The sequence below is a fragment of the Ostrea edulis genome, chromosome 2 (assembly GCF_947568905.1).
Source record: "Ostrea edulis chromosome 2, xbOstEdul1.1, whole genome shotgun sequence".
In the NCBI taxonomy this organism is placed as follows: domain Eukaryota; kingdom Metazoa; phylum Mollusca; class Bivalvia; order Ostreida; family Ostreidae; genus Ostrea; species Ostrea edulis.
In genome coordinates, this window is record NC_079165.1 from 4,647,342 (window position 1) to 4,673,088 (window position 25,747).

General features: G+C 36.4%; 2 protein-coding genes across 2 annotated transcripts; one reads left to right on the top strand and one right to left on the bottom strand.

Moving 5' to 3' along the window:
• Positions 1-1,231: 1,231 nt before the first annotated feature.
• Positions 1,232-13,213, bottom strand: LOC125682034 (cholecystokinin receptor type A-like). The gene is made up of 3 exons (XM_048922404.2): positions 12,447-13,213; positions 4,588-4,959; positions 1,232-4,385 (listed from the first exon to the last, which is right to left on the bottom strand). The coding sequence occupies exons 1-3, from the start codon at positions 12,868-12,870 to the stop codon at positions 3,814-3,816; spliced, it is 1,368 nt and encodes a 455-aa protein (XP_048778361.1). The 5' UTR covers positions 12,871-13,213; the 3' UTR covers positions 1,232-3,813.
• Positions 13,214-13,548: 335 nt separating this feature from the next.
• LOC130052228 (uncharacterized) lies at positions 13,549-15,968 on the top strand. The gene is made up of 3 exons (XM_056156639.1): positions 13,549-13,553; positions 13,669-13,744; positions 14,658-15,968. Exons 1-3 carry the CDS (start codon positions 13,549-13,551, stop codon positions 15,966-15,968), a joined length of 1,392 nt encoding a protein of 463 aa, XP_056012614.1.
• The last annotated feature ends 9,779 nt before the right edge of the window (positions 15,969-25,747 follow it).

Consider the following 25,747-nt stretch of genomic DNA (forward strand, 5'->3'; position numbering starts at 1 on the left):
GCAAAGGATGTAAAGAACTTTTACGCCTGGTTCATTCTGTCTATTTCAACCATTTTACGGTTCACACGAGGTTTCGAACCCGAAACATTGATAGATCTCCGTTAACTCATGAAACATTGATCATAGTTCTCCGTTTGCCTTTGTTCAATAACGTAAAGGCATTACCTTTACTGATCTGTACAACGAGGTGACACAGCTGCAGATTTTCGTGTGATGCATAGATCTTTGTTGGAATTTCCATGGGTACGAATTGTGCTCCTTTGTTAGCTGACCTGTTTTTATATTCTTATAAAGCAGAATTTGATTTTTTAAAAAAAACCTCTACCAGAGAAGGAAGAATCTCTTGCTGTGACCTTCAATGCGACATCTAGGTATATCGACGATCTTTTATCCATTAAGTTACAATAATAATTTTCATTCATATGTCGATTCGATATACTAGTATCCCTGTGAACTCGAAATAATATACACCAAAGAGTCGTCCAATTCTGCTTCATTTTTAGATATTCTATTGAAAATAGAAATTAACGGCAAATTACATGTAACACCTCAACTTTATGATAAACGGGATGATTTCAGCTTCTACAACGTCAGCTTCCCACATTTGTGTAGCATTATTCCATCATCACCTGCATATGGTGTTTATATCGCTCAAGTGATTCGATAAACAAGAGCTTGTTCTGCGTATGATCAATTTTTAATCGAGGCAGGCTACTGACAAACACGTTGATGGTACAGGAGTTTCAACACTCGTATACAGTCAGCATTTGCAAATTTTATGGTCGTTGTAACAATGTAGTTTGCCAGTACAACCTGTCATTGAGTCAAATGCTGTTTGACTTGTTTCATATCGATTGTTAAGCCGTTCTTGGCACACTGACTTTGATTCCGTACAACTCTGTTTACCTGATCAAGATACAGGGTTCACGGCGGGTGTGACCGGTCGACAAGGGATGCTTACTCCTCCTAGGCACCTGATTCCACCTCTGGTATATCCATGAGTCTGTGTTTGCCCAACTTTCTAATTTGTATTGCTTATAGGAGTTATGAGATTGATCACTGTTCGCTATCTTCACCTTTCATCCCAAGTATTCACTATAAACCCGAATTTCATTATGTTGTTCATTCAGAGATTAACTTAATGTGAATGCAATAACAAAGGAAAAATATATAATTTGAAACTCATTCAAACATTCAAATTCTGACTTTTACAAAATATCACAAAACCTGATTCTGATTTCGAAACAAATTTAATAGATTAAACATGTATTGGTTATAACAACAATGGAAATCATTAAGGACACGTGCTACGAACAAAAAAACTGGATGTTTGGGTTGATATATACTTTTTGACTTATTTCTGTTGTAATTAGAAAAAAAAAAATCAAATCCACAACATATTAGGAACTTGTTTATTTTGCATGATGTTAAAAATTGTGATACATTGTTTATCCCATTTAAAACCTTGTTAAAAAAAAAAAAAAAGTTGACAAAATTTTAATTCTATGCCATGAATTCCTTATATAAACATACATTTAATATCCATTTTCATCAGTTTAGAAAAAAGTTTGCTTGTAGCAAGTGGCCTTAACTACATTTTTATAAACTGACTTTAAATAAATTCAAAACAATAACAAGAAGCCTATTATCTACATTGGTTACACTTCAGCAATTGTATTTTCCCAGTTAAAACTTGTCCAACCCTGAATGGGGGTTGTGGTAGGGTAGGTATCATAATTTACCTTTTGTATATATTTCTAATGTTAAACTTCAATTCTGACCGGGCCAGGGCTAAATGTTGGCGTAAACTTCAATCTATTAATAGAGGCCATTCGAATTTTTCTTCCTGCATGCTTTTGGTCACGATTGATTGATCACGGTGTTTTGCCGTTTTGGCAATATTTCGGCCATTTACGACGGTTAACCAATTGGAATATGCTTGGTTGTGAGTTCTTAAGAATTTTACTTCCTGTATTTATGTGGTTCTTAAGAATTGTACTTCCGGTAACTTTTTGATTCTTAAGAATTTTACTTTCTGCAACCATGTGGTTCTAAAAATTTTACGTCCTATGGTTCTTAAGCAGACGAGTGTAAAGGAGTTCCTATGTAAAACGTTAAACACCGAGATTTTGTAAACTTCTGGTTTATATTTCCTACATATTATATTCCCATGTAAAATATTAATATTCTTTTGTGGTAGAGGGGAAGAAACTTGAATCTGAACCACATGAATATGCTTGCGTATTTGAATTGACAAATTGTAACCTTCTGGCTCTGTAAAAGAGAATTACACCAGTATGTATGTATGTGTGTGTGTGTTTTGTACATGTATGTATGTATGGTGTCAATAAAAACAAACTTCAATCGGAGGTTTGCGCTCTAATTTTACAAAGTTTTCACTTAAGATTCTTATACGTTTTGAAATATTCCTATGTAAATTTTTTCAAACACCAAGGCCACGGGGACATTGGTTTGAACAAATATTCCTATGTAATTTTCACAATCAAGGCCCCAGGGATTTGGTTTGAACAGACTTAAATACCTTGATAGAGGCATGAGACCTTCCATATACATGTACAAGTATGATAGTACTTGTACATGTATATGGAAGGTCTCATGCCAATTTTAGCTTTTCTCTTTCGGTGGTTCCTGAGAAATGTTCTAATCTATTGACTATTTATCGATCATCTCCTGGTCTTTCCTTTGAACAAACTTTAATTTCCTTTACTTCCGAATTATTTTTGCCAAATATGGTTAAAATTTGCGCAGCAGTTTTCGAGAAGAAGATAAAAATGAGGAAAGTTTGCGGACAGGCAGCGGAAGCTAAGTTCAGGTGAGCTAATAATTAAATTCGTTGAACAAGTGTTTTATGGTATTATTTTATCCATTCGTGTATACAATGTATACATGTATCCGAGATTTAAATGTAGGGAGCACTGAAGGTCACTCGGACCTTCAAACTCCTCACCCCAAAATAATTTCATGGGAATTAAGTCAAAATTAGAAAATTGTATATTGATTATTATGGTTATCGAAAGTATGTGTTACTAATAAATAAACAAAATGCGTTGACTACAAAAAACAACATAATAAACATATCTCAAAAATTTCAAATCATTCAGGGCGCAATTATGGCCCTAATTGAGTTACTACAAAATACATGGAATATGATGGGGGTTTTCTCCCAGGTCAAACACAAAACAACTTTATCTGATGCTCGAAGCTGACGGAGAATAAAGCCACCCCACTGTGTTCAAACACCGGTCGCTGAATCTGTGTTAATGTAGTAAATGAAAATATCCCGCGAATATACAGGCAATAAATATTAGATTAATTCAATAGTACATAAAATCGTTTGGTTCACAGCAGCCAAGCTACTTATCTTTAAGAAATAATATGTTATTACTTTTTCTTAAACCGCGATACATATATTTCGGAATTTACTTGAAAACTGACAAAAGCCCAACAACAAGGTCATAATAATCATCCGGAGTTCATATAGAAATTACATCATGTGACCTATAAATCCAAAGATTTATTACATTAAGAACTGAATATAAAGTCTTTATGAAGAAAACTAAAGTTATCATGTCACAAAAATTGGTGACAAATAGACTAGAAGGTCCTGCTTAAATCATTGATAACCAATCACGATAGTTATCTCTCGCAGAGAATGAAAAGTCAGTAACGTTACAATTTGGATCTCCAGAAATATACAAGAATCAACTTAAAGTACATTATGTTTCATTCATCCCATCTGATAATTGTCACGGAGAGGTGTAGTTTACTTCACTGGCTTCCGGTTAATGAAATTTACATGTCACCCATTTCCTGTTGCATCTTGTCGTAAGATGGCACTCGACTCATGTGCGTTCTCGATATACTGGAACCGCCATTGATATAGAATGATATATCGCTCTTTTCCCGCTTCTTGTGAATGCATCGGAAAACGGACTTAAAGCCCTGTCTGAAGTTCCTGTTCATGAAACAATATGTCACGGGATTGCAACAGGTTGACACATATGCCAGGAGATTGACAAACATAAGGAACTCTGGAGACAGGTATTGTCGGGCACTACTCGGGTGAACTATTATCCAAGTATGGATCACAAAGAATGGCGTCAAACACAAGAAAAACTCGAAAACTAAAGCAAATAACATCTTAATAACACGCTTTTTGGACGCCCTACTTTTTTCTCCGTTTGTCTGTCGTATTCCTCCGCGCAAATGTATTTTACACGATTTTTTATTTAATCTTATAGTATCACAATTTTCAAATTTCTTTGTGGCGAAAATGGGAGTACCATTTGATGATGACGTATCGTCTGTCCGCAGAAATGACGATTTCTCCTCGTCTATCGCCGTCGTCTTCCCGTTTCTGGCCTCTGTAATGTATAGAGGATATTCGGTTAAATTACAACACACAAATGGTTACATGTACAATACAGAGTCACAGAAGTGCTGATATACTACAATCATTATAGTGTAAGTGTACTGTGTGGATGTGGGAATCATGGATATCTGAGATGGTACTTTATGTGCTTTAAAATTACAGAACTGAACCTATTTATACTGTGTGATGCCTACCGATTTCGCTCCTTTCGTCAAGCTTGATCCCAGTCCACAAAGTAATGCTTATCATTCCGTAGGCCTGGCTCATGACGACCAACGGAATCGCCAAAAGCAGGATCGGCAGTATTATGCTGTACGCCTTCTCGGAATCAGGATTCGGCCATTTTTCCCGGCATTTTGCTCTGTCATATTTAGGGAACCAGCTATATTTTGTGTAGATCGGCACGGGCATAATAACTAAAAGGGCTAAGATCCAACACACAATAATTGTCTTGTAAGAGTGTGAGAGAGTTTGCCACGATCTGGACTCAAGTGGTTTACAAATGGCAAAATATCGCTCCAAGGACAAGGCCACCAGAGTGAAGCAACTCACCGCTATAGACACACCTACAAATAGAAATAGACACACCTACAAATATCAACTCCTATAAATACAAATAGACACACCTACAAATACAAATAGACACACCTACAAATACAAATAGACACACCTACAAATACAAATAGACACACCTACAAATACAAATAGAAACACCTACAAATACAAAAAATATTTAAATGTTTTTATTTGTTATATAGTGAAATTTTTAAAATCTTGTTTTTTATGATCTCAAAATGGTTTGTTTGGTTTTCATGCTTCTATCTGTAGCGCCATGTGCATACTAGATATCGGACAAAAATAGGGGTGGCATACCAGTTTCGAAACGGTAACAAACATGAAATTTTGCAACATACATATTATATATATATATATATATATATATATATATATATGTATACTATATCAGCTATCAATTCATTTTATTTGGGATATGCCTTCTTAAGTGAAATCTAATCGTCCCTCCGTGCAAACGCTTTTTTTGGCTATTCCTGCAGCTATTGAATTGAAAATTTATTCATGCACACTTATCAATGGGTTACAGATTGGAATGTGTCGGTATATTTAATCAAATGAAGGACACCTTTAAATTCTGACGTCAGAAGGTCACAATTGTTTTTTTTGGGGGGGGGGGGGGCTGTATGGCTTGAACATTGTTCCATCTTTGTATTTGGTACATAGTTAGGTCAAGGGAAAAAAAAAAGAAATGCATTAGATATAGGGGTCAAGGTTACAAATTCATGAATGGCAATTTTACAGCCTTACATATCGACACTTTAACAGCAGGGCCCAACATGAGTGTGTCAGTTTACTAGCAAGCGGTATCTGATATTAAATACTGGAAAAATGAACGCGTTTTCAAATTTTCATCTAAAAATAACACGCTTAGATTTGTAAAAATAAGACGCATGCGTATACGGTCAGCTTTACCAGTTGACCGATCACGAGTGAAAAGATACACGGGCAATTATACAGTTACACGCTCGGAATTTCATGAAATGGTGGTACTCAATAAAATGACGTCATGATGGTCCTGGTGTTTGATACGATATGTTATTTAATGGTGAGCACATCCTGGCATAAGGGAAGGTATTAATCAAATCATGGGATTCGATATAACACTAAAGCATTTCTCGTGTAATAACGTTACGTTTTTTGGTGTCATTGGATACAAATCGACATGGGGCAAAAATATTGTTTTATATGAATTATTACTCGAAGAACTTAAAGATGAAGGAATGATGTCTAATGCAATACAGATTAGATATCAATTTTTAATATCATATTATTTCCAATATAATCCCTGTATTCTATCATCGACAACAGACAGATTTTCTGATGGTGTAAATCGTTGAGTTAGAGCATCACATTCAATCAGCGATTCTTAAATCTTTCAGCTACCGTCACAGTTAAAGAAATGTACTTATCTATCCAAATATTAATACGCCCTGGTAAAATGTCTAAATATTTTGGATGTGCCAAAATGAAATTTTTTGATGTCATAAAATGTGCAAGATAAAGGAAAAACGCGGTTACTGAAGACATTCAATTCCCGAATCACACAATTAAATTCTCCCAAAAAAATTGTCTTCTCTTACAGAAAAAAAAATCTCAAACCAAATTAAAAACAAATCACTTGTAGAAAGGAAGTTAATATCTTTCGTGGAGATAATCGACTTGAGATTGCTGCACCAAGCAGATGATCTGCCTACATGAACTTTAACGTTAAATCCCGGTGGTATTTTACAGAGCATTATATACTTCCGTCAGTCAGGTGAAAGTTTGAGCTCAATAACGAAATCTTTGAAATGATTCACTTTTTCTATCGCCGTTATGTCTTAGTATTTTGATGAAGTTACGGAATCCATAGCTTTTATTTTCCTGATAGTATTTGACATCAAATTTCGTTAATACATATACATGCATTTTTGAGCATCTGTTTCAAAGCAAGCCTTTCTGTTACACAGCTCAATACGTATTTGTGAGCAGAAAGAAAGATTATTACGCCTAATTTCCACAAATTTAATCCATCAAGGAAAGAATACAGCATACCGGTCTTATAGAGGCAACCTTCCGTAATTGTGGGGTCCATAAAGCAAACCTCAATTTGGCTCAAATACACGGAATGTGATTCCACGGGACAAAGCACGGTGTAGGTAATCCCTTTATCTGATATAATGTTATATTTCTACCAAGGGATGAAGAGGCATTTTCTGTGTCCTGCTTATGAAAAGAAATCCAATAACACGCCTCGGATTCCTACTAATGCGTCCTTGAACAACAATGCCTTTGTTGACTTTATAACATACCCCCGCTATTGACAAAATGCAATTCCTTTGCATTTCCATACTTTGCACGTTGTGATACATTTCCAGTTTTCTGTTGAATGGACTCGTACGTTTTATAAGCTTTGAATCTACTCCCTACTTTATTATAATGACAAAACTTCTCATTCATTCAAACGTTTGATAAATATATATTAGTACATGTACAATGTACTACATGTTAAAAAAATATCATTTTCTTGCCAGACTTGTAAGCTTAATCCAAACCTTTTGACTTTCTCTCAAATACTGTTTCGTCTCTTCATGTGAGCCGCTTTTGTAAAAACTCGTTTAATATACAGAAGCTTTCTTCCTATGTTGCTTCATTTTCGTAATTCAAAAAATACCCATTTGTAATGTTTTTTCATACACTTGGAACTTAAAAGTCATCTATGAAAAGAAAAATAGATGAAAAATGAAAGCTTTGTAGATTTGAACGCATTCTTAATTAAAAGTTGGTATTTTAGTTCATTCAACCCAGTGGTTTCCATTTCCAGTAACGTCTTTTATCAATGAAACAAACAAGAATTTGTAATCATAAATCACTGTCTCTTCCGAGGAGCTGAAATACAAACTAGACATTTACCGATGCTTTACCACAAATAAAATGGGCGAGAGACGCTATGCTAAATATCGGCACTTGAATTTGTCTAACGCTAACCGTTAGATAACACTAATTAGGTAATGGCATATGCCAAGCGAGTAAGATGGTTTACTTAGTGACACACAGGATCTAATTGTAAAGTACTGAAAACAAGGAAAGTCATTTTGGCTCAATCAAGTTGAATATTATGGATTCGTGTTGTGCTGTTCTGTCAGATGAGGTATGGTGACACTGGGGTATTTAGATCTTATAAACGTCTCCTTTTAGTCAAGATTTTAAGTCATTTGTGTCACTAAGGTGACCCGTTGTCATTGGTTCCCGACATACTTGTACTTTAACATTCTATGAGGCCAACTTCAACCAATTTTGGCAGATAACACCGACGGAATTAGGGAACACAAACTGTAAATGTCGTGGTCTCTATCCCCATAAGAGGTAAAGGGTGTGACCAAAGCTATCTTTTAACGTATTCAGTGTATAACGAAGGGGGATTGAACAATTTTGAACGATTTAAAATCAAGATTTAGTATTAATTATTTATTAAAATAATGATGAAAGTGAAAAACATCAAATTTACATGACTGGTAAATGACTAGAAGTCGATCAATTTGCACTTGAGAATTTTTGGAAGAGTTATTAACCCTTGATGAAATTGAGACAGATCTAATTTTCTAAACATATCTGTGGTAAATGATTAATTTGATTTCATATTTTCACGAAAAGAAAGTGCATGCAACTTTTTACCAACAGATTTGTATTAAAATATGATTAATTTTCTTTTCAGAATATTTTAATAAAACATGTTCTTTTCATAGACTGCAGTGTAAAATTCAAGGTGAAATAAATCAAACGATAATCAAAATTTTGAAAATTCCAATAGTGGGTTATTTTTATGTGATGAACCCTTCAAAATGATACCATGATTACAAAAATCACACCATCCATTTATTAGATATGAAGTATGATCGTTATACAATGTACATTGAATACCTTAATGACTTCCTGTACCGGACAATTTGTATGTATTGTAATGAGGAGGAAGAATAATTCTACCAAACAGTAAAATTAAAGACCCCTTGGACGAGAGCAGTGTCTCTACAGCAGGGCTCTGCGGCTCATGAAAAGGTGAAGATAACAAATACTGATCAATCCCATAACTCCTATATATAAAGAATACAAAATTAAGCGTTGGGCAAACACGGGCCAATGGAAATGTAGTTTCAAACACATATATACATGTATATATAACGAAATACAATTTCATATAGTGAAATTTCGTTTTTCTTTAAATATTTTTGTGAACTCCTGTACACCAAATTATTGAAAATGAGGAGATAATGTTGTACCCAAATTTGTGAAATTCATGGACCCTGGGTGGGGTTTGGGTGTAGGGCCAAAACTCTGTAACTTTATAAATGAGTATACTTTTGAAGCCGACATAGGGCACTGAGGTTGTTTAGAGCAAGACCATGAACTCTGATCTTTTAACCAACTTCTTAAAAGCCAGCATTATTCTTCCAGATTATATTTTGTTGTAGTTTTCCAGGTTTGAAAGATGCACCGGCGGCATGCAATTCTAGAGTGAATTATAATCTGTATGACACTCAGGTGAGCGTTAAGGTCCATGGGCCTCTGCTTATTGGTTACTATTGCGGTAACCGAGTGCATAAATAAATTGACATAAAATTTTGATTTCATTTGGTTTTTTACACTATCCCGAATTTATCCGCTGGCAGTGAATTAGAACCTACAAAAATAATCAACCACGAGTTTAAAAAAAGAAAAGAAAATCACACACTACGAGAAAATTTTTATATGGCGGGAAACCAAAATCTTCACATGGCGGGAAACCAGAGTAAGAGTAGGTGCACTCACGCAGTGAAATATACATTATACGTGTTACAATTGGTCATAAAAATGTAGATTACCAGTGTGCAATAAGGAGACAAAATTATGTAATTATTTTATACAAAATGACTGAAACGTCAAAATGAAGTATTACTGGTCGATTAATTCAGGTATAAAAATGCATATGCAAATAGATTGTTTTTTCATTAACCAAACATTGATAATTTGCTGCGAGACATCTGTATGAATGGCAAGTTATCATGAATATTGTTATTAAAATTGTTGTATTGGGATAAACAGTTGTGTTGGTTTAGCGGTTTTGATGCTATTGGTACTGTGTGCGCGAGGATATGGTTCGAATATGGGAATGGTCACACCGTGTGAATAGAGTTCACTGCCTGCAGTAAAAGTGAAACAAATATAAAACTGGCACCACGTCCTCTTCTGAGGACGGCCGTCTGATAAAGCGTACATTGCTTCGACTCGTCTCACAATCAAAACCCGTGTTTCATTTCGTTTAATATTCTATATTTAATTTTTATTTACACGAAATGGGTAAACAATTTTAAAGCACCAAGTGAAAGTTACGGCCAGCAGATGGCCCGACACATAGAACTTATGATGATCCTTTCATAAATCACATTTTTTACACTGATGTTTCTAATAGCACTACGGATATAACGCAAATTTAATGACGGGGAATTGAGCGCTCTGGGGTTTTATCACAGATCACCACGAAATACCGATATCATGGCGTATTTTATTCCTGGGGGTTCGGATATATCGCGGTAAAACATGTGAAATACGGAAGCGGTTTACTGACGACTTTCGGAAACAATCTGTGAAGAAATTGAATTACCGAATTATTAATCGCATCAACGTCATATAACTACATGCCAACCCATCTATTTAAAATTGATCGACTTAATCGCATTTCTTAATATCACACAGAGTATTTTATAACACATCTTCAGCTATTACTCGCGGATGTTAATTCCGTATGTTTTTGAAAAGTCTGGAACACGGTATCTACATGTAACGAATAATCTCAACAGTGTCATTGACCGGAAATTACAAAATGTGTGTATTGACCGCAAGTTACATAAATGTATCTGTAGTCAAATCATAACATCAGGTGACTTCTAAATTTAATCAAAGTACAGAATATACTCTTGGAGGAGTTGAACTTTTTCAAACATTTAAAGATAAAAGTAATTAATTACTGTATACATAAATGTAATTCCGCTGCTTTTTTTTTTTTTTAAATTTTAGTTTGGTTTGATAAAATTAAATTTGCGCAATTAACATTGGTCTATTGAATTTATATATTCATTTATGTTATGGGGTATGTCTTAACCATCAACCCCTCTAATCAGCAATGAACTCGTCCATATAAGGCCTAACGTGCAATGCTCGTTAGAAAAAATGCATGTGAGTAGAACTTTTCCTATTAATGTGTAAAACGAACGTATCTGTTTATAAAGTATTCATGAAATAAGCTCTCTTTGTTTTAAATTGAATGTAGGATTATATTGTTTGGAGATATTTTTTTTTTGGGGGGGGATACCTTATTTCAAACAAAACGAGGATCAGGGCCGTAAATTACATGGAGGCGGAGGAGGCAGCTGCCTCCTCCAACTTTTGAGCCAAAAAAAATTAAAATTTAAAGTTCATTAGAATTTATGTTGTTTCCAATAACTAAGAACATGATACCTCCCTTAAAAAGCATTCCAAATCTTTCTTTTAGAATGAGTTAGTCAAGTAACATCTTAGAAGGCCCTAGAATCAAGGATTTTGCACGAAACGTGTTCAGTATGCACAAAATGTGCTCAGCGTCTGGGGGCCTGGGCGGCCCCCAGACCCCCGCCTAATTTCCTGCCTCCTCCAAATTGAAGGTTAATTTACGGCCCTGAGGATGTGAAGTGGCCCACACCAAAACCCTTTGCAATATACTCATGCGTGCAGTATACGATGGCCCAGGGAAGTAGAACAAAAATGAAAAAGTGAAGATAACGAACAGTGATTAATCTCTTTACTTTATAAAGAATACAAAATCAAGAGTTGAGCAAACACGGACCCCTGGACACACAAGAGGTGAGATCAGGTGCCCAAGGGGAGTAAGCATCCCCTGTCGACCGGTCACGCCCGCCATGAAAAATACATCTCCTATACAACTCAGTCGATCTTAAAATACATTTATATGCTAGCAAGCAATAGTGCGAATTTTAAAGAACATCTCCTGAGTGCACCTGGCTCGAACTTTGGCTGTGCTATGCAACAGCGATAAAGAATACGAGCTTGAATTCAACACACTGAATAGAACCAGGTCATCTAAATAGAAACGTAATCAGGAGGAATTATTAACGAGTGGACGCTCCGACCTAGCTTAGTAGGACCCTTCAAATCCACTCTCACACCCGCGTTACGTCATCTACCTGTATTTGGTTTTTGTTTTGTTTTTTAAAACCCAGCTAGAATAGATTAGTTATCTTTTGCTTTCATCTCTATCAAAGGCTTACTGGTGCCAGGCCATTTACAGAAATAATGCAATCTATTTTCTTCCAAAATGCATAACATGGACATAAAATTTATGGGTCATTCAGTAAAAGTATATTTTTAATAAGATGAGGTTTAAAAATTCGAAAAAGTGAGTGCATACTTATATATAACGTAAATTTTAAACAATGACTGTCGGAAAAATAAAACTGGAGTCACTTACCTTGAAAATACCTGATCATTATGCAAAGAGGTTCCCCAAAAATAAAGTTCTTCAACAACATGGGAATCACAGTAAACGGCATACAAAATACCGCCAACAGTAGGTCACTTAAGGACAAATTCAGAAGAAGGACATTGGTCACGGTTCGCATTCGTTTATTCTGGATTAAGGTGAGAATAACCAGCACGTTTCCGATTACAGCCACACAAAATATCAAGATGTAGATTGGTATGACGATGTAACCTGCCGTGGTCAATGGTGGTGGGGACCAGGTTTTGTACATTGTCGACCGATCAAAAGTGGTGCGATTATCGCCATCAGCAAGCATTTCCGGATAGCTATCATTCCAAACTGAAAAGTTCTTAAAATCGATCATACTGTTTGTAGTACTAGAACCTAAATCGCCGGAGAAGTTCAGCGACATGTTCAGTAATGTTTCTGATTATATGAAAATGATACTCTCCGGTGCATGTAACCAATGTTAGCGTCAATCTGTTTCTTACACCATAGTGCCTTGGATAAAATTCTTCAAAAATAAAAATGTACAAATATTTCCTTCTAACAAAGATGTTTAATCCTGATTTTTTTTAAAATTGTCCGCAAAACACACAAAACGAAGGCGATTTAATCTTAATCCAAACTATCTCAGACTCTGATTAATATACTGTTCTCTCCCTTCCCGGATAACTGAATTTTGCAACTTTTTCAATATTGGCTTCGGAATTATATACACAATGTCGATTTCCAGCGAAAGCTAACGCATCATTGGATCGAACGCCTCGGCTGTATTTGCCTCGTTAACACCGTCCGCTGCCTGCGACAGAAAACCGTCAGCCAATCCGAGCCCGACGTTGAGAGAGAGAGCCGCCTCATTAAACTTAGTACTTTACACTTGGTTGTTTTCACTTTTATGTGCGTTTTTGATGAAGTTGTAATCAATAACGTGACCCAGCTATAGAAGAATTATTTCTTGTCTTTTGGATATTGATAAATTCCTTTTAGTATAGATGCTATAAAACAAGATATTGCTACGATTTGTCCGTATCGCACATCATTCAGGCCACTTTAATGAAAACACGACTGTTTGCCAATTCTAGAATACATGGCGTAAATCCTTTACTTTGAAATAATAAAATAATACATTTATATCATGTAAATATATATATTTAAATCAGACCCCACGAGATAGAATTTAATTCTGTAAGAAGGCCTTTCTTTCCAGAGATCAAAGATTAAAGAAATGGGGGCAGAATGGGCTGCTTTTGTTCTTCAGACGACAGGGTCGACCCACCTTGCTGGTACGAGACAAATTGAATTACTCTAAATTGCCAACTTACTACAAAAACGTTATGTAAACGATATTCCGTGTTCTCTATTGCACATCCTGCTGAGATTGAAATTTCAAAATGGTTGTGTACGCAGCGATACGGGGTTTTGACGAGCGAGTCACATATTGTTTGTGGAACTTTACACGAGGTAAACTAAACTGAGCTCTATACGGTGGTAGGCGGTCATCACATCCTTGGGACGCAAAAAAATATAATACATGTATTCCTTAACTCATACTGGGAGACTGTTATCGTGTTCGGATCTTTTCATGCAATAAAACAAAAACAAATGAAATATTAATGAAAAGTACAGACTCTTCAGAGAGGCCTGTCGTCAGGGGTTTTTTTGTTTGTTTTTTTTGGAGGTAGATTTAAATATTTTACATGTCGGAAGCACAATGAGAATTTGTTTTTACAGACGTGCAAAATAGATACAGGAATTATAATAGTCAAATTGTTTTAAATGTGGATATTGAAAAGTAAGTGTTGGAACGAGTGTTCTGTGTCATAATAAACGTACCGCGGACACATAGTATGTTAATGATTCGTTACAAACTGTTTCTCTCTATATACGTAATACATAACGTAGATGAACTATGTATCAGTGCTTAAAAAATGAAGACGAAAAGTTTTAAACCTCGTGCACTACATATTTTTGCAAACATTGCCTCCCCCTCCCCCCGGGTCATTCATTGTCTGATGTTGACAATAACTAATAAAACCAATGCCACGACAGCCAATTAAATCACGTATCGGATTTTCATCAGATTCTTGAAATTAAAGTTTGACTGTGTGCGGTAATCACATGCAGAAAATCAATCCATTGCTCGATGTAGAGTTTGTGGTGTGAGGAAACCACAACGACCTTTATATAAATGATCAGATTGACTCTAGCACCGTACATCGTGACTCTAGCACCGTACAGCGTGACTCTAGCACCGTACAGCGTGACTCTAGCACCGTACAGCGTGACTCTAGCACCGTACAGCGTGACTCTAGCACCGTACAGTGTGACTCTAGTACCGTACAGTGTGACTCTAGCACCGTACATCGTGACTCTAGCACCGTACAGCGTGACTCTAGCACCGTACAGCGTGACTCTAGCACCGTACAGCGTGACTCTAGCACCGTACAGCGTGACTCTAGCACCGTACAGTGTGACTCTAGTACCGTACAGTGTGACTCTAGCACCGTACAGCGTGACTCTAGCACCGTACAGCGTGACTCTAGCACCGTACAGTGTGACTCTAGCACCGTACATCGTGACTCTAGCACCGTACAGCGTGACTCTAGCACCGTACAGTGTGACTCTAGCACCGTACAGTGTGACTCTAGCACCGTACAGCGTGACTCTAGCACCGTACATCGTGACTCTAGCACCGTACAGCGTGACTCTAGCACCGTACAGCGTGACTCTAGCACCGTACATCGTGACTCTAGCACCGTACATCGTGACTCTAGCACCGTACAGCGTGACTCTAGCACCGTACAGCGTGACTCTAGCACCGTACAGCGTGACTCTAGCACCGTACAGTGTGACTCTAGCACCGTACAGCGTGACTCTAGCACCGTACAGCGTGACTCTAGCACCGTACAGTGTGACTCTAGTACCGTACAGTGTGATTATAGCACCGTACAGCGTGACTCTAGCACCGTACAGCGTGACTCTAGCACCGTACAGCGTGACTCTAGTACCGTACATCGTGACTCTAGCACCGTACAGCGTGACTCTAGCACCGTACAGCGTGACTCTAGTACCGTACATCGTGACTCTAGCACCGTACAGCGTGACTCTAGCACCGTACAGCGTGACTCTAGCACCGTACAGCGTGACTCTAGCACCGTACAGCGTGACTCTAGCACCGTACAGCGTGACTCTAGCACCGTACAGTGTGACTCTAGCACCGTACAGCGTGACTCTAGCACCGTACAGCGTGACTCTAGCACCGTACAGTGTGACTCTAGCACCGTACAGCGTGACTCTAGCACCGTACAGCGTGACTCTAGCACCGTACAGCGTGACTCTAGCACCGTACAGTGTGACTCTAGTACCGTACAGTGTGATTATAGCACCGTACAGCGTGACTCTAGCACCGTACAGTGTGACTCTATCATCGTACAGTGTGACTCTAGCACCGTACAGTGTGACTATATTTCCGTACAGCGTGACTCTAGCACCGTACAGCGTGACTAGCACCGTAGAGTGCTTCTGTGGTCTAGATTCAGATTCACGAATGTATGTATTTACTTACATACAGCATAATAAACGATTAACTTTCAATTGGAAATCAAAGAAACTGGATATTTCCACGGCTAAACAGAATGATTTTTAAGAAATAACAGATGATCAATAAACTTTTGAAACTGAAAATCATTTCTCCAGTGTTAAACAGAAAGATCTTAAAGAATCAATAGATAATTAACTATCAACTTAAAAGATATAAAAACACTCTGAAAATAACTTTCCGGATGAATGACAGGGGCACTGGTCAAACTTCCGCCAGAGTTCGTTTGCTCACAAACCAAACTCTTCCACTTAGGCATTATGGGATAGCGATTTCTTAGGCCGCGTATACTGTGTGACGTCACTGTACAATGACGAAAAAAACATACAATCAAACGTACTCAACTTTCAAAACAAGAACGTAAACATCAAGTTCATTACTCTTCACAATAACTTGAACAGAGTCTCCCTACTTTTTAATGATCTTTGATCATTTTATGTTTAAAATAAAATCCATACTTTTATATTAATGCTCTTAATATCAATATCTTCAAACTTTTAACTACGAACTACTTCTTTAGTGTTATTTGCCTGCGTGATAATCGCGGACTCACAATATACAAATCTGTATATTGTATTGCGTCACACAGGAGAGGTCTATTCGTAGGTGACGTAATGAGACCTCGACGGGAAGTTTGGGGCACTGGCAATCTGATTAAAACCAGATCCTGAGATCCGCTCACTTAGATCGCTACACTAGGATCTGACGTAACCCCATATAGGGTCACGTCCGCATGACCTTTCGTTAAGCCAATCAAATTGACCCTGTCGATTTATACCAACGATAATTTTTCTCCCATGAACCTTTGCGTCATTATTTACGTTAAAGATGCACAAAAAAAAAAAAAAAAAAAAAAAAAAAAAGGCTTCGCGTTTGACAGACGACTGCACACCTGTCAAAACATGTTGTTTTCTCTGCGGGTTTTCTTTCATTCAAACGCTAAAAAATCCCAATGGAGTTCACAATTCAAGGAAAATGGCTGCGATTGTTTGGTTTGAAAGAAAACATATCGCAGCTAGATGCGACGTCACAATGCACCGTTTACGTCGACTGGCGTTATATTCCTCACGTTATTTAAGTAAACCATCTTGAAAACTATTCAATTCGTACCCGTCCCAATTCATACATAAATCTGAATTCACAATTAATTTAATTTGGGTATATTTCATATCGTACGTTTTGTTGTTTGAATGAACGGAATAGATTAGGCATTATTGCGAAAGTTTTGAAATACGTTTGCGAGAATATACAAGTTTACAGTGTGGAATAAACTTCGTGGGAGAGAGTTTACAGCAATTTGTTTACGAATTACCAGGAACCGCCTAAATAGCCATCGTTGTCTGTATGGCGCAATCTGACTGGCTGATAGTTCTCATGAATATTCCAAGCGAAAGGTCATGCGGATATGACCCCCTATGGGGTTACGTCAGATCCTAGTGTAGCGATTGTGAGCGGATCTCAGGATCTGGTTTTAATCAGATTGAGGCACTGGTACCACGAACTGGTGCGAAAAGAAGCTGGTACATACGTACATATATTGTACATGTAGTGTGTGTTATAGAAGCTGGTACATACGTACATACATTGTACATGTAGTGTGTGTTATAGAAGCAGGTACGTACGTACATACATTGTACATGTAGTGTGTGTTATAGAAGCTGGTACGTACGTACATACATTGTACATGTAGTGTGTGTTATAGAAGCTGGTACATACGTACATACATTGTCATGTAGTGTGTGTTATAGAAGCTGGTACATACGTACATACATTGTACATGTAGTGTGTGTTATAGAAGCTGGTACATACGTACATACATTGTACATGTAGTGTGTGTTATAGAAGCTGGTACATACATTGTACATGTAGTGTGTGTTATAGAAGCTGGTACATACGTACATACATTGCACATGTAGTGTGTGTTATAGAAGCTGGTACATACGTACATACATTGTACATGTTGTGTGTGTTATAGAAGCTGTTACATACGTACACACATTGTACATGTAGTATGTGTTATAGAAGCTGGTACATACATTGTACATGGAGTGTGTGTTATAGAAGCTGGTACATACATTGTACATGTAGTGTGTGTTATAGAAGCTGGTACACACATTGTACATGTAGTGTGTGTTATAGAAGCTGGTACATACATTGTACATGTAGTGTGTGTTATAAAAGCTGGTACATACATTGTACATGTTGTGTGTGTTGTAGAAGCAGTTACATACATTGTACATGTTGTGTGTGTTATAGAAGCAGTTACATACGTACACACATTGTACATGTAGTGTGTGTTATAGAAGCTGGTACATACGTACATACATTGTACATGTTGTGTGTGTTGTAGAAGCTGGTACATACGTACATACATAGTACATGTAGTGTGTGTTATAGAAGGTGGTACACACATTGTACATGTAGTGTGTGTTATAGAAGGTGGTACACACATTGTACATGGAGTGTGTGTTATAGAAGCTGTTACATACGTACACACATTGTACATGTAGTGTGTGTTATAGAAGCTGGTACATACATTGTACATGTAGTGTGTGTTGTAGAAGCTGGTACATACATTGTAAATGAAGTGTGTGTTATAGAAGCTGGTACATACATTGTACATGTTGTGTGTGTTATAGAAGCTGGTACATACGTACACACATTGTACATGTAGTGTGTGTTATAGAAGGTGGTACACACATTGTACATGTAGTGTGTGTTATATAAGCTGGTACACACATTGTACATGTAGTGTGTGTTATAGAAGCTGTTACATACATTGTACATGTAGTGTGTGTTATAAAAGCTGGTACATACGTACATACATTGTACATGTAGTGTGTGTTATAGAAACTGGTACATACGTACATACATTATACATGTAGTGTGTGTTATAGAAGCTGGTACATACGTTGTACATGTAGTGTGTGTTATAGAAGCTGATACATACATTGTACATGTAGTGTGTGTTATAGAAGGTGGTACACACATTGTACATGTAGTGTGTGTTATAGAAGGTGGTACACACATTGTACATGTAGTGTGTGTTATAGAAGCTGGTACATACATTATACATGTAGTGTGTGTTATAGAAGCTGGTACATACATTATACATGTAGTGTGTGTTATAGAAGCTGATACATACATTGTACATGTAGTGTGTGTTATAGAAGGTGGTACACACATTGTACATGTAGTGTGTGGTATAGAAGGTGGTACACACATAGTACATGTAGTGTGTGTTATAGAAGCTGGTACATACATTATACATGTAGTGTGTGTTATAGAAGCTGATACATACATTGTACATGTAGTGTGTGTTATAGAAGGTGGTACACACATTGTACATGTAGTGTGTGTTATAGAAGCTGGTACATACATTATACATGTAGTGTGTGTTATAGAAGCTGGTACATACATTGTAAATGAGGTGTGTTATAGAAGCTGGTACATACATAGTACATGTAGTGTGTGTTATAGAAGCTGATACATACATAGTACATGTAGTGTGTGTTATAGAAGGTGGTACACACATTGTACATGTAGTGTGTGTTATAGAAGCTGATACATACATAGTACATGTAGTGTGTGTTATAGAAGCTGTTACATACGTACACACATTGTACATGTAGTATGTGTTATAGAAGCTGGTACATACATTGTACATGTAGTGTGTGTTATAGAAGCTGATACATACATTGTACATGTAGTATGTGTTATAGAAGCTGGTACATACATTGTACATGTAGTGTGTGTTATAGAAGCTGATACATACATAGTACATGTAGTGTGTGTTATAGAAGGTGGTACACACATTGTACATGTAGTGTGTGTTATAGAAGCTGGTACATACATAGTACATGTAGTGTGTGTTATAGAAGCTGGTACATACGTACACACATTGTACATGTAGTGTGTGTTATAGAAGCTGGTACATACATTGTACATGTAGTGTGTGTTATTGAAGCTTGTACATACATTGTACATGTAGTGTATGTTATAGAAGCTGGTACATACATTGTACATGTAGTGTGTGTTATAGAAGCTGTTACATACATAGTACATGTAGTGTGTGTTATAGAAGCTGTTACATACATTGTACATGTAGTGTGTGTTATAGAAGCTGGTACATACGTACACACATTGTACATGTAGTGTATGTTATAGAAGCTGATACATACATTGTACATGTAGTGTATGTTATAGAAGCTGTTACATACATTGTACATGTAGTGTGTGTTATAGAAGCTGATACATACATAGTACATGTAGTGTGTGTTATAGAAGCTGGTACATACGTACACACATTGTACATGTAGTGTGTGTTATAGAAGCTGGTACATACGTACACACATTGTACATGTAGTGTATGTTATAGAAGCTGGTACATACATTGTACATGTAGTGTGTGTTATAGAAGCTGTTACATACATAGTACATGTAGTGTGTGTTATAGAAGCTGTTACATACATTGTACATGTAGTGTATGTTATAGAAGCTGTTACATACATTGTACATGTAGTGTGTGTTATAGAAGCTGTTACATACATAGTACATGTAGTGTGTGTTATAGAAGCTGGTACATACATTGTACATGTAGTGTGTGTTATAGAAGCTGGTACATACGTAGTACATGTAGTGTGTGTTATAGAAGCTGTTACATACATAGTACATGTAGTGTGTGTTATAGAAGCTGGTACACACATTGTACATGTAGTGTATGTTATAGAAGCTGTTACATACATTGTACATGTAGTGTGTGTTATAGAAGCTGATACATACATAGTACATGTAGTGTGTGTTATAGAAGCTGTTACATACATTGTACATGTAGTGTGTGTTATAGAAGCTGATACATACATAGTACATGTAGTGTGTGTTATAGAAGCTGATACATACATTGTACATGTAGTGTGTGTTATAGAAGCTGGTACATACATAGTACATGTGGTGTGTGTTATAGAAGCTGGTACATACGTACACACATTGTACATGTAGTGTGTGTTATAGAAGCTGTTACATACATTGTACATGTAGTGTGTGTTATAGAAGCTGGTACATACATTGTACATGTAGTGTGTGTTATAGAAGCTTGTACATACATTGTACATGTAGTGTGTGTTATAGAAGCTGGTACATACGTACACACATTGTACATGTAGTGTATGTTATAGAAGCTGGTACATACATTGTACATGTAGTGTGTGTTATAGAAGCTGATACATACATTGTACATGGAGTGTGTGTTATAGAAGCTGGTACATACATTGTAAATGAAGTGTGTGTTATAGAAGCTGGTACATACGTACACACATTGTACATGTAGTGTGTGTTATAGAAGCTGGTACATACGTACACACATTGTACATGTAGTGTATGTTATAGAAGCTGATACATACATAGTACATGTAGTGTGTGTTATAGAAGCTGATACATACATAGTACATGTAGTGTGTGTTATAGAAGCTGGTACACACATTGTACATGTAGTGTGTGTTATAGAAGCTGTTACATACATAGTACATGTAGTGTGTGTTATAGAAGCTGGTACATACATTGTACATGTAGTGTGTGTTATAGAAGCTGTTACATACATAGTACATGTAGTGTGTGTTATAGAAGCTGATACATACATAGTACATGTAGTGTGTGTTATAGAAGGTGGTACACACATTGTACATGTAGTGTGTGTTATAGAAGCTGATACATACATTGTACATGTAGTGTGTGTTATAGAAGCTGATACATATATAGTACATGTTGTGTGTGTTATAGAAGCTGATACATACATAGTACATGTAGTGTGTGTTATAGAAGCTGGTACATACATTGTACATGTAGTGTGTGTTATAGAAGGTGGTACATACATTGTACATGTAGTGTGTGTTATAGAAGCTTGTACATACATTTTACATGTAGTGTGTGTTATAGAAGCTGATACATACATAGTACATGTAGTGTGTGTTATAGAAGCTGATACATACATTGTACATGTAGTGTGTGTTATAGAAGCTGATACATACATAGTACATGTAGTGTGTGTTATAGAATCTGATACATACATAGTACATGTAGTGTGTGTTATAGAAGCTGTTACATACATAGTACATGTAGTGTGTGTTATAGAAGGTGGTACACACATTGTATATGTAGTGTGTGTTATAGAAGCTGATACATACATTGTACATGTAGTGTGTGTTATAGAAGCTGGTACATACGTACACACATTGTACATGTAGTGTGTGTTATAGAAGCTGATACACACATTGTACATGTAGTGTGTGTTATAGAAGCTGTTACATACATTGTACATGTAGTGTGTGTTATAGAAGCTGATACATACATAGTACATGTAGTGTGTGTTATAGAAGCTGATACATACATTGTACGTGTAGTGTGTGTTATAGAAGCTGTTACATACATAGTACATGTTGTGTGTGTTATAGAAGCTGTTACATACATAGTACATGTAATGTGTGTTATAGAAGCTGGTACATACATTGTACATGTAGTGTGTGTTATAGAAGCTGGTACATACATTGTACATGTAGTGTGTGTTATAGAAGCTGGTACATACATTGTAAATGAAGTGTGTGTTATAGAAGCTGGTACATACGTACACACATTGTACATGTAGTGTGTGTTATAGAAGCTGGTACATACGTACATACATTGTACATGTAGTGTGTGTTATAGAAACTGATACATACATTGTACATGTAGTGTGTGTTATAGAAGCTGGTACATACATTGTACATGTAGTGTGTGTTATAGAAGCTGGTACATACATTGTACATGTAGTGTGTGTTATAGAAGCTGGTACATACATTGTACATGTAGTGTGTGTTATAGAAGCTGGTACATACATTGTACATGTAGTGTGTGTTATAGAAGCTGGTACATACATAGTACATGTAGTGTGTGTTATAGAAGCTGGTACATACATTGTACATGTAGTGTGTGTTATAGAAGCTGATACATACATAGTACATGTAGTGTGTGTTATAGAAGCTGGTACATACATAGTACATGTAGTGTGTGTTATAGAAGCTGGTACATACATTGTACATGTAGTGTGTGTTATAGAAGCTGGTACATACATAGTACATGTAGTGTGTGTTATAGAAGCTGATACATACATTGTACATGTAGTGTGTGTTATAGAAGGTGGTACATACATTGTACATGTAGTGTGTGTTATGGAAGCTGGTACATACATTGTACATGTAGTGTGTGTTATAGAAGCTGGTACATACATTGTAAATGAAGTGTGTGTTATAGAAGCTGGTACATACGTACACACATTGTACATGTAGTGTGTGTTATAGAAGCTGGTACATACGTACATACATTGTACATGTAGTGTGTGTTATAGAAGCTGATACATACATTGTACATGTAGTGTGTGTTATAGAAGCTGGTACACACATTGTACATGTAGTGTGTGTTATAGAAGCTGTTACAGACATTGTACATGTAGTGTATGTTATAGAAGCTGGTATATATGTACACACATTGTACATGTAGTGTGTGTTATAGAAGCTTGTACATACATTGTACATGTAGTGTATGTTATAGAAGCTGTTACATACATTGTACATGTAGTGTGTGTTATAGAAGCTGGTACATACATTGTACATGTAGTGTGTATTATAGAAGCTTGTACATACATTGTACATGTAGTGTGTGTTATAGAAGCTGGTACATACGTACACACATTGTACATGTAGTGTATGTTATAGAAGCTGGTACATACATTGTACATGTAGTGTGTGTTATAGAAGCTGATACATACATTGTACATGGAGTGTGTGTTATAGAAGCTGGTACATACATTGTAAATGAAGTGTGTGTTATAGAAGCTGGTACATACGTACACACATTGTACATGTAGTGTGTGTTATAGAAGCTGGTACATACGTACACACATTGTACATGTAGTGTATGTTATAGAAGCTGATACATACATAGTACATGTAATGTGTGTTATAGAAGCTGATACATACATAGTACATGTAGTGTGTGTTATAGAAGGTGGTACACACATTGTACATGTAGTGTGTGTTATAGAAGCTGATACATACATTGTACATGTAGTGTGTGTTATAGAAGCTGATACATATATAGTACATGTTGTGTGTGTTATAGAAGCTGATACATACATAGTACATGTAGTGTGTGTTATAGAAGCTGATACATACATAGTACATGTAGTGTGTGTTATAGAAGGTGGTACACACATTGTACATGTAGTGTGTGTTATAGAAGCTGATACATACATTGTACATGTAGTGTGTGTTATAGAAGCTGGTACATACGTACACACATTGTACATGTAGTGTGTGTTATAGAAGCTGATACACACATTGTACATGTAGTGTGTGTTATAGAAGCTGTTACATACATTGTACATGTAGTGTGTGTTATAGAAGCTGATACATACATAGTACATGTAGTGTGTGTTATAGAAGCTGATACATACATTGTACATGTAGTGTGTGTTATAGAAGCTGTTACATACATAGTACATGTTGTGTGTGTTATAGAAGCTGTTACATACATAGTACATGTAGTGTGTGTTATAGAAGCTGGTACATACATTGTACATGTAGTGTGTGTTATAGAAGCTGGTACATACATTGTACATGTAGTGTGTGTTATAGAAGCTGGTACATACATTGTAAATGAAGTGTGTGTTATAGAAGCTGGTACATACGTACACACATTGTACATGTAGTGTGTGTTATAGAAGCTGGTACATACGTACATACATTGTACATGTAGTGTGTGTTATAGAAACTGATACATACATTGTACATGTAGTGTGTGTTATAGAAGCTGGTACATACATTGTACATGTAGTGTGTGTTATAGAAGCTGGTACATACATTGTACATGTAGTGTGTGTTATAGAAGCTGGTACATACATTGTACATGTAGTGTGTGTTATAGAAGCTGGTACATACATTGTACATGTAGTGTGTGTTATAGAAGCTGGTACATACATTGTACATGTAGTGTGTGTTATAGAAGCTGGTACATACATTGTAAATGAAGTGTGTGTTATAGAAGCTGGTACATACGTACACACATTGTACATGTAGTGTGTGTTATAGAAGCTGGTACATACGTACATACATTGTACATGTAGTGTGTGTTATAGAAACTGATACATACATTGTACATGTAGTGTGTGTTATAGAAGCTGGTACATACATTGTACATGTAGTGTGTGTTATAGAAGCTGGTACATACATTGTACATGTAGTGTGTGTTATAGAAGCTGGTACATACATTGTACATGTAGTGTGTGTTATAGAAGCTGGTACATACATTGTACATGTAGTGTGTGTTATAGAAGCTGGTACATACATAGTACATGTAGTGTGTGTTATAGAAGCTGGTACATACATTGTATATGTAGTGTGTGTTATAGAAGCTGATACATACATAGTACATGTAGTGTGTGTTATAGAAGCTGGTACATACATAGTACATGTAGTGTGTGTTATAGAAGCTGGTACATACATTGTACATGTAGTGTGTGTTATAGAAGCTGGTACATACATAGTACATGTAGTGTGTGTTATAGAAGCTGATACATACATTGTACATGTAGTGTGTGTTATAGAAGGTGGTACATACATTGTACATGTAGTGTGTGTTATAGAAGCTGGTACATACATTG

Bases quoted from the DNA above. Each gene is read 5' to 3' on its own strand.
- LOC130052228 (XM_056156639.1), top strand. The intron at 13,745-14,657 runs GTACGAGACAAA...ATAAATGATCAG, and splicing joins AGGGTCGACCCACCTTGCTG to ATTGACTCTAGCACCGTACA.
- LOC125682034 (XM_048922404.2), bottom strand. From the start codon at position 12,870: ATGTCGCTGAACTTCTCCGGCGATTTAGGTTCTAGTACTACAAACAGT. The intron at 4,960-12,446 runs GTAAGTGACTCC...TTCTATTTGTAG, and splicing joins AATGATCAGGTATTTTCAAG to GTGTGTCTATAGCGGTGAGT. The intron at 4,386-4,587 runs GTAGGCATCACA...TATACATTACAG, and splicing joins TGACGAAAGGAGCGAAATCG to AGGCCAGAAACGGGAAGACG.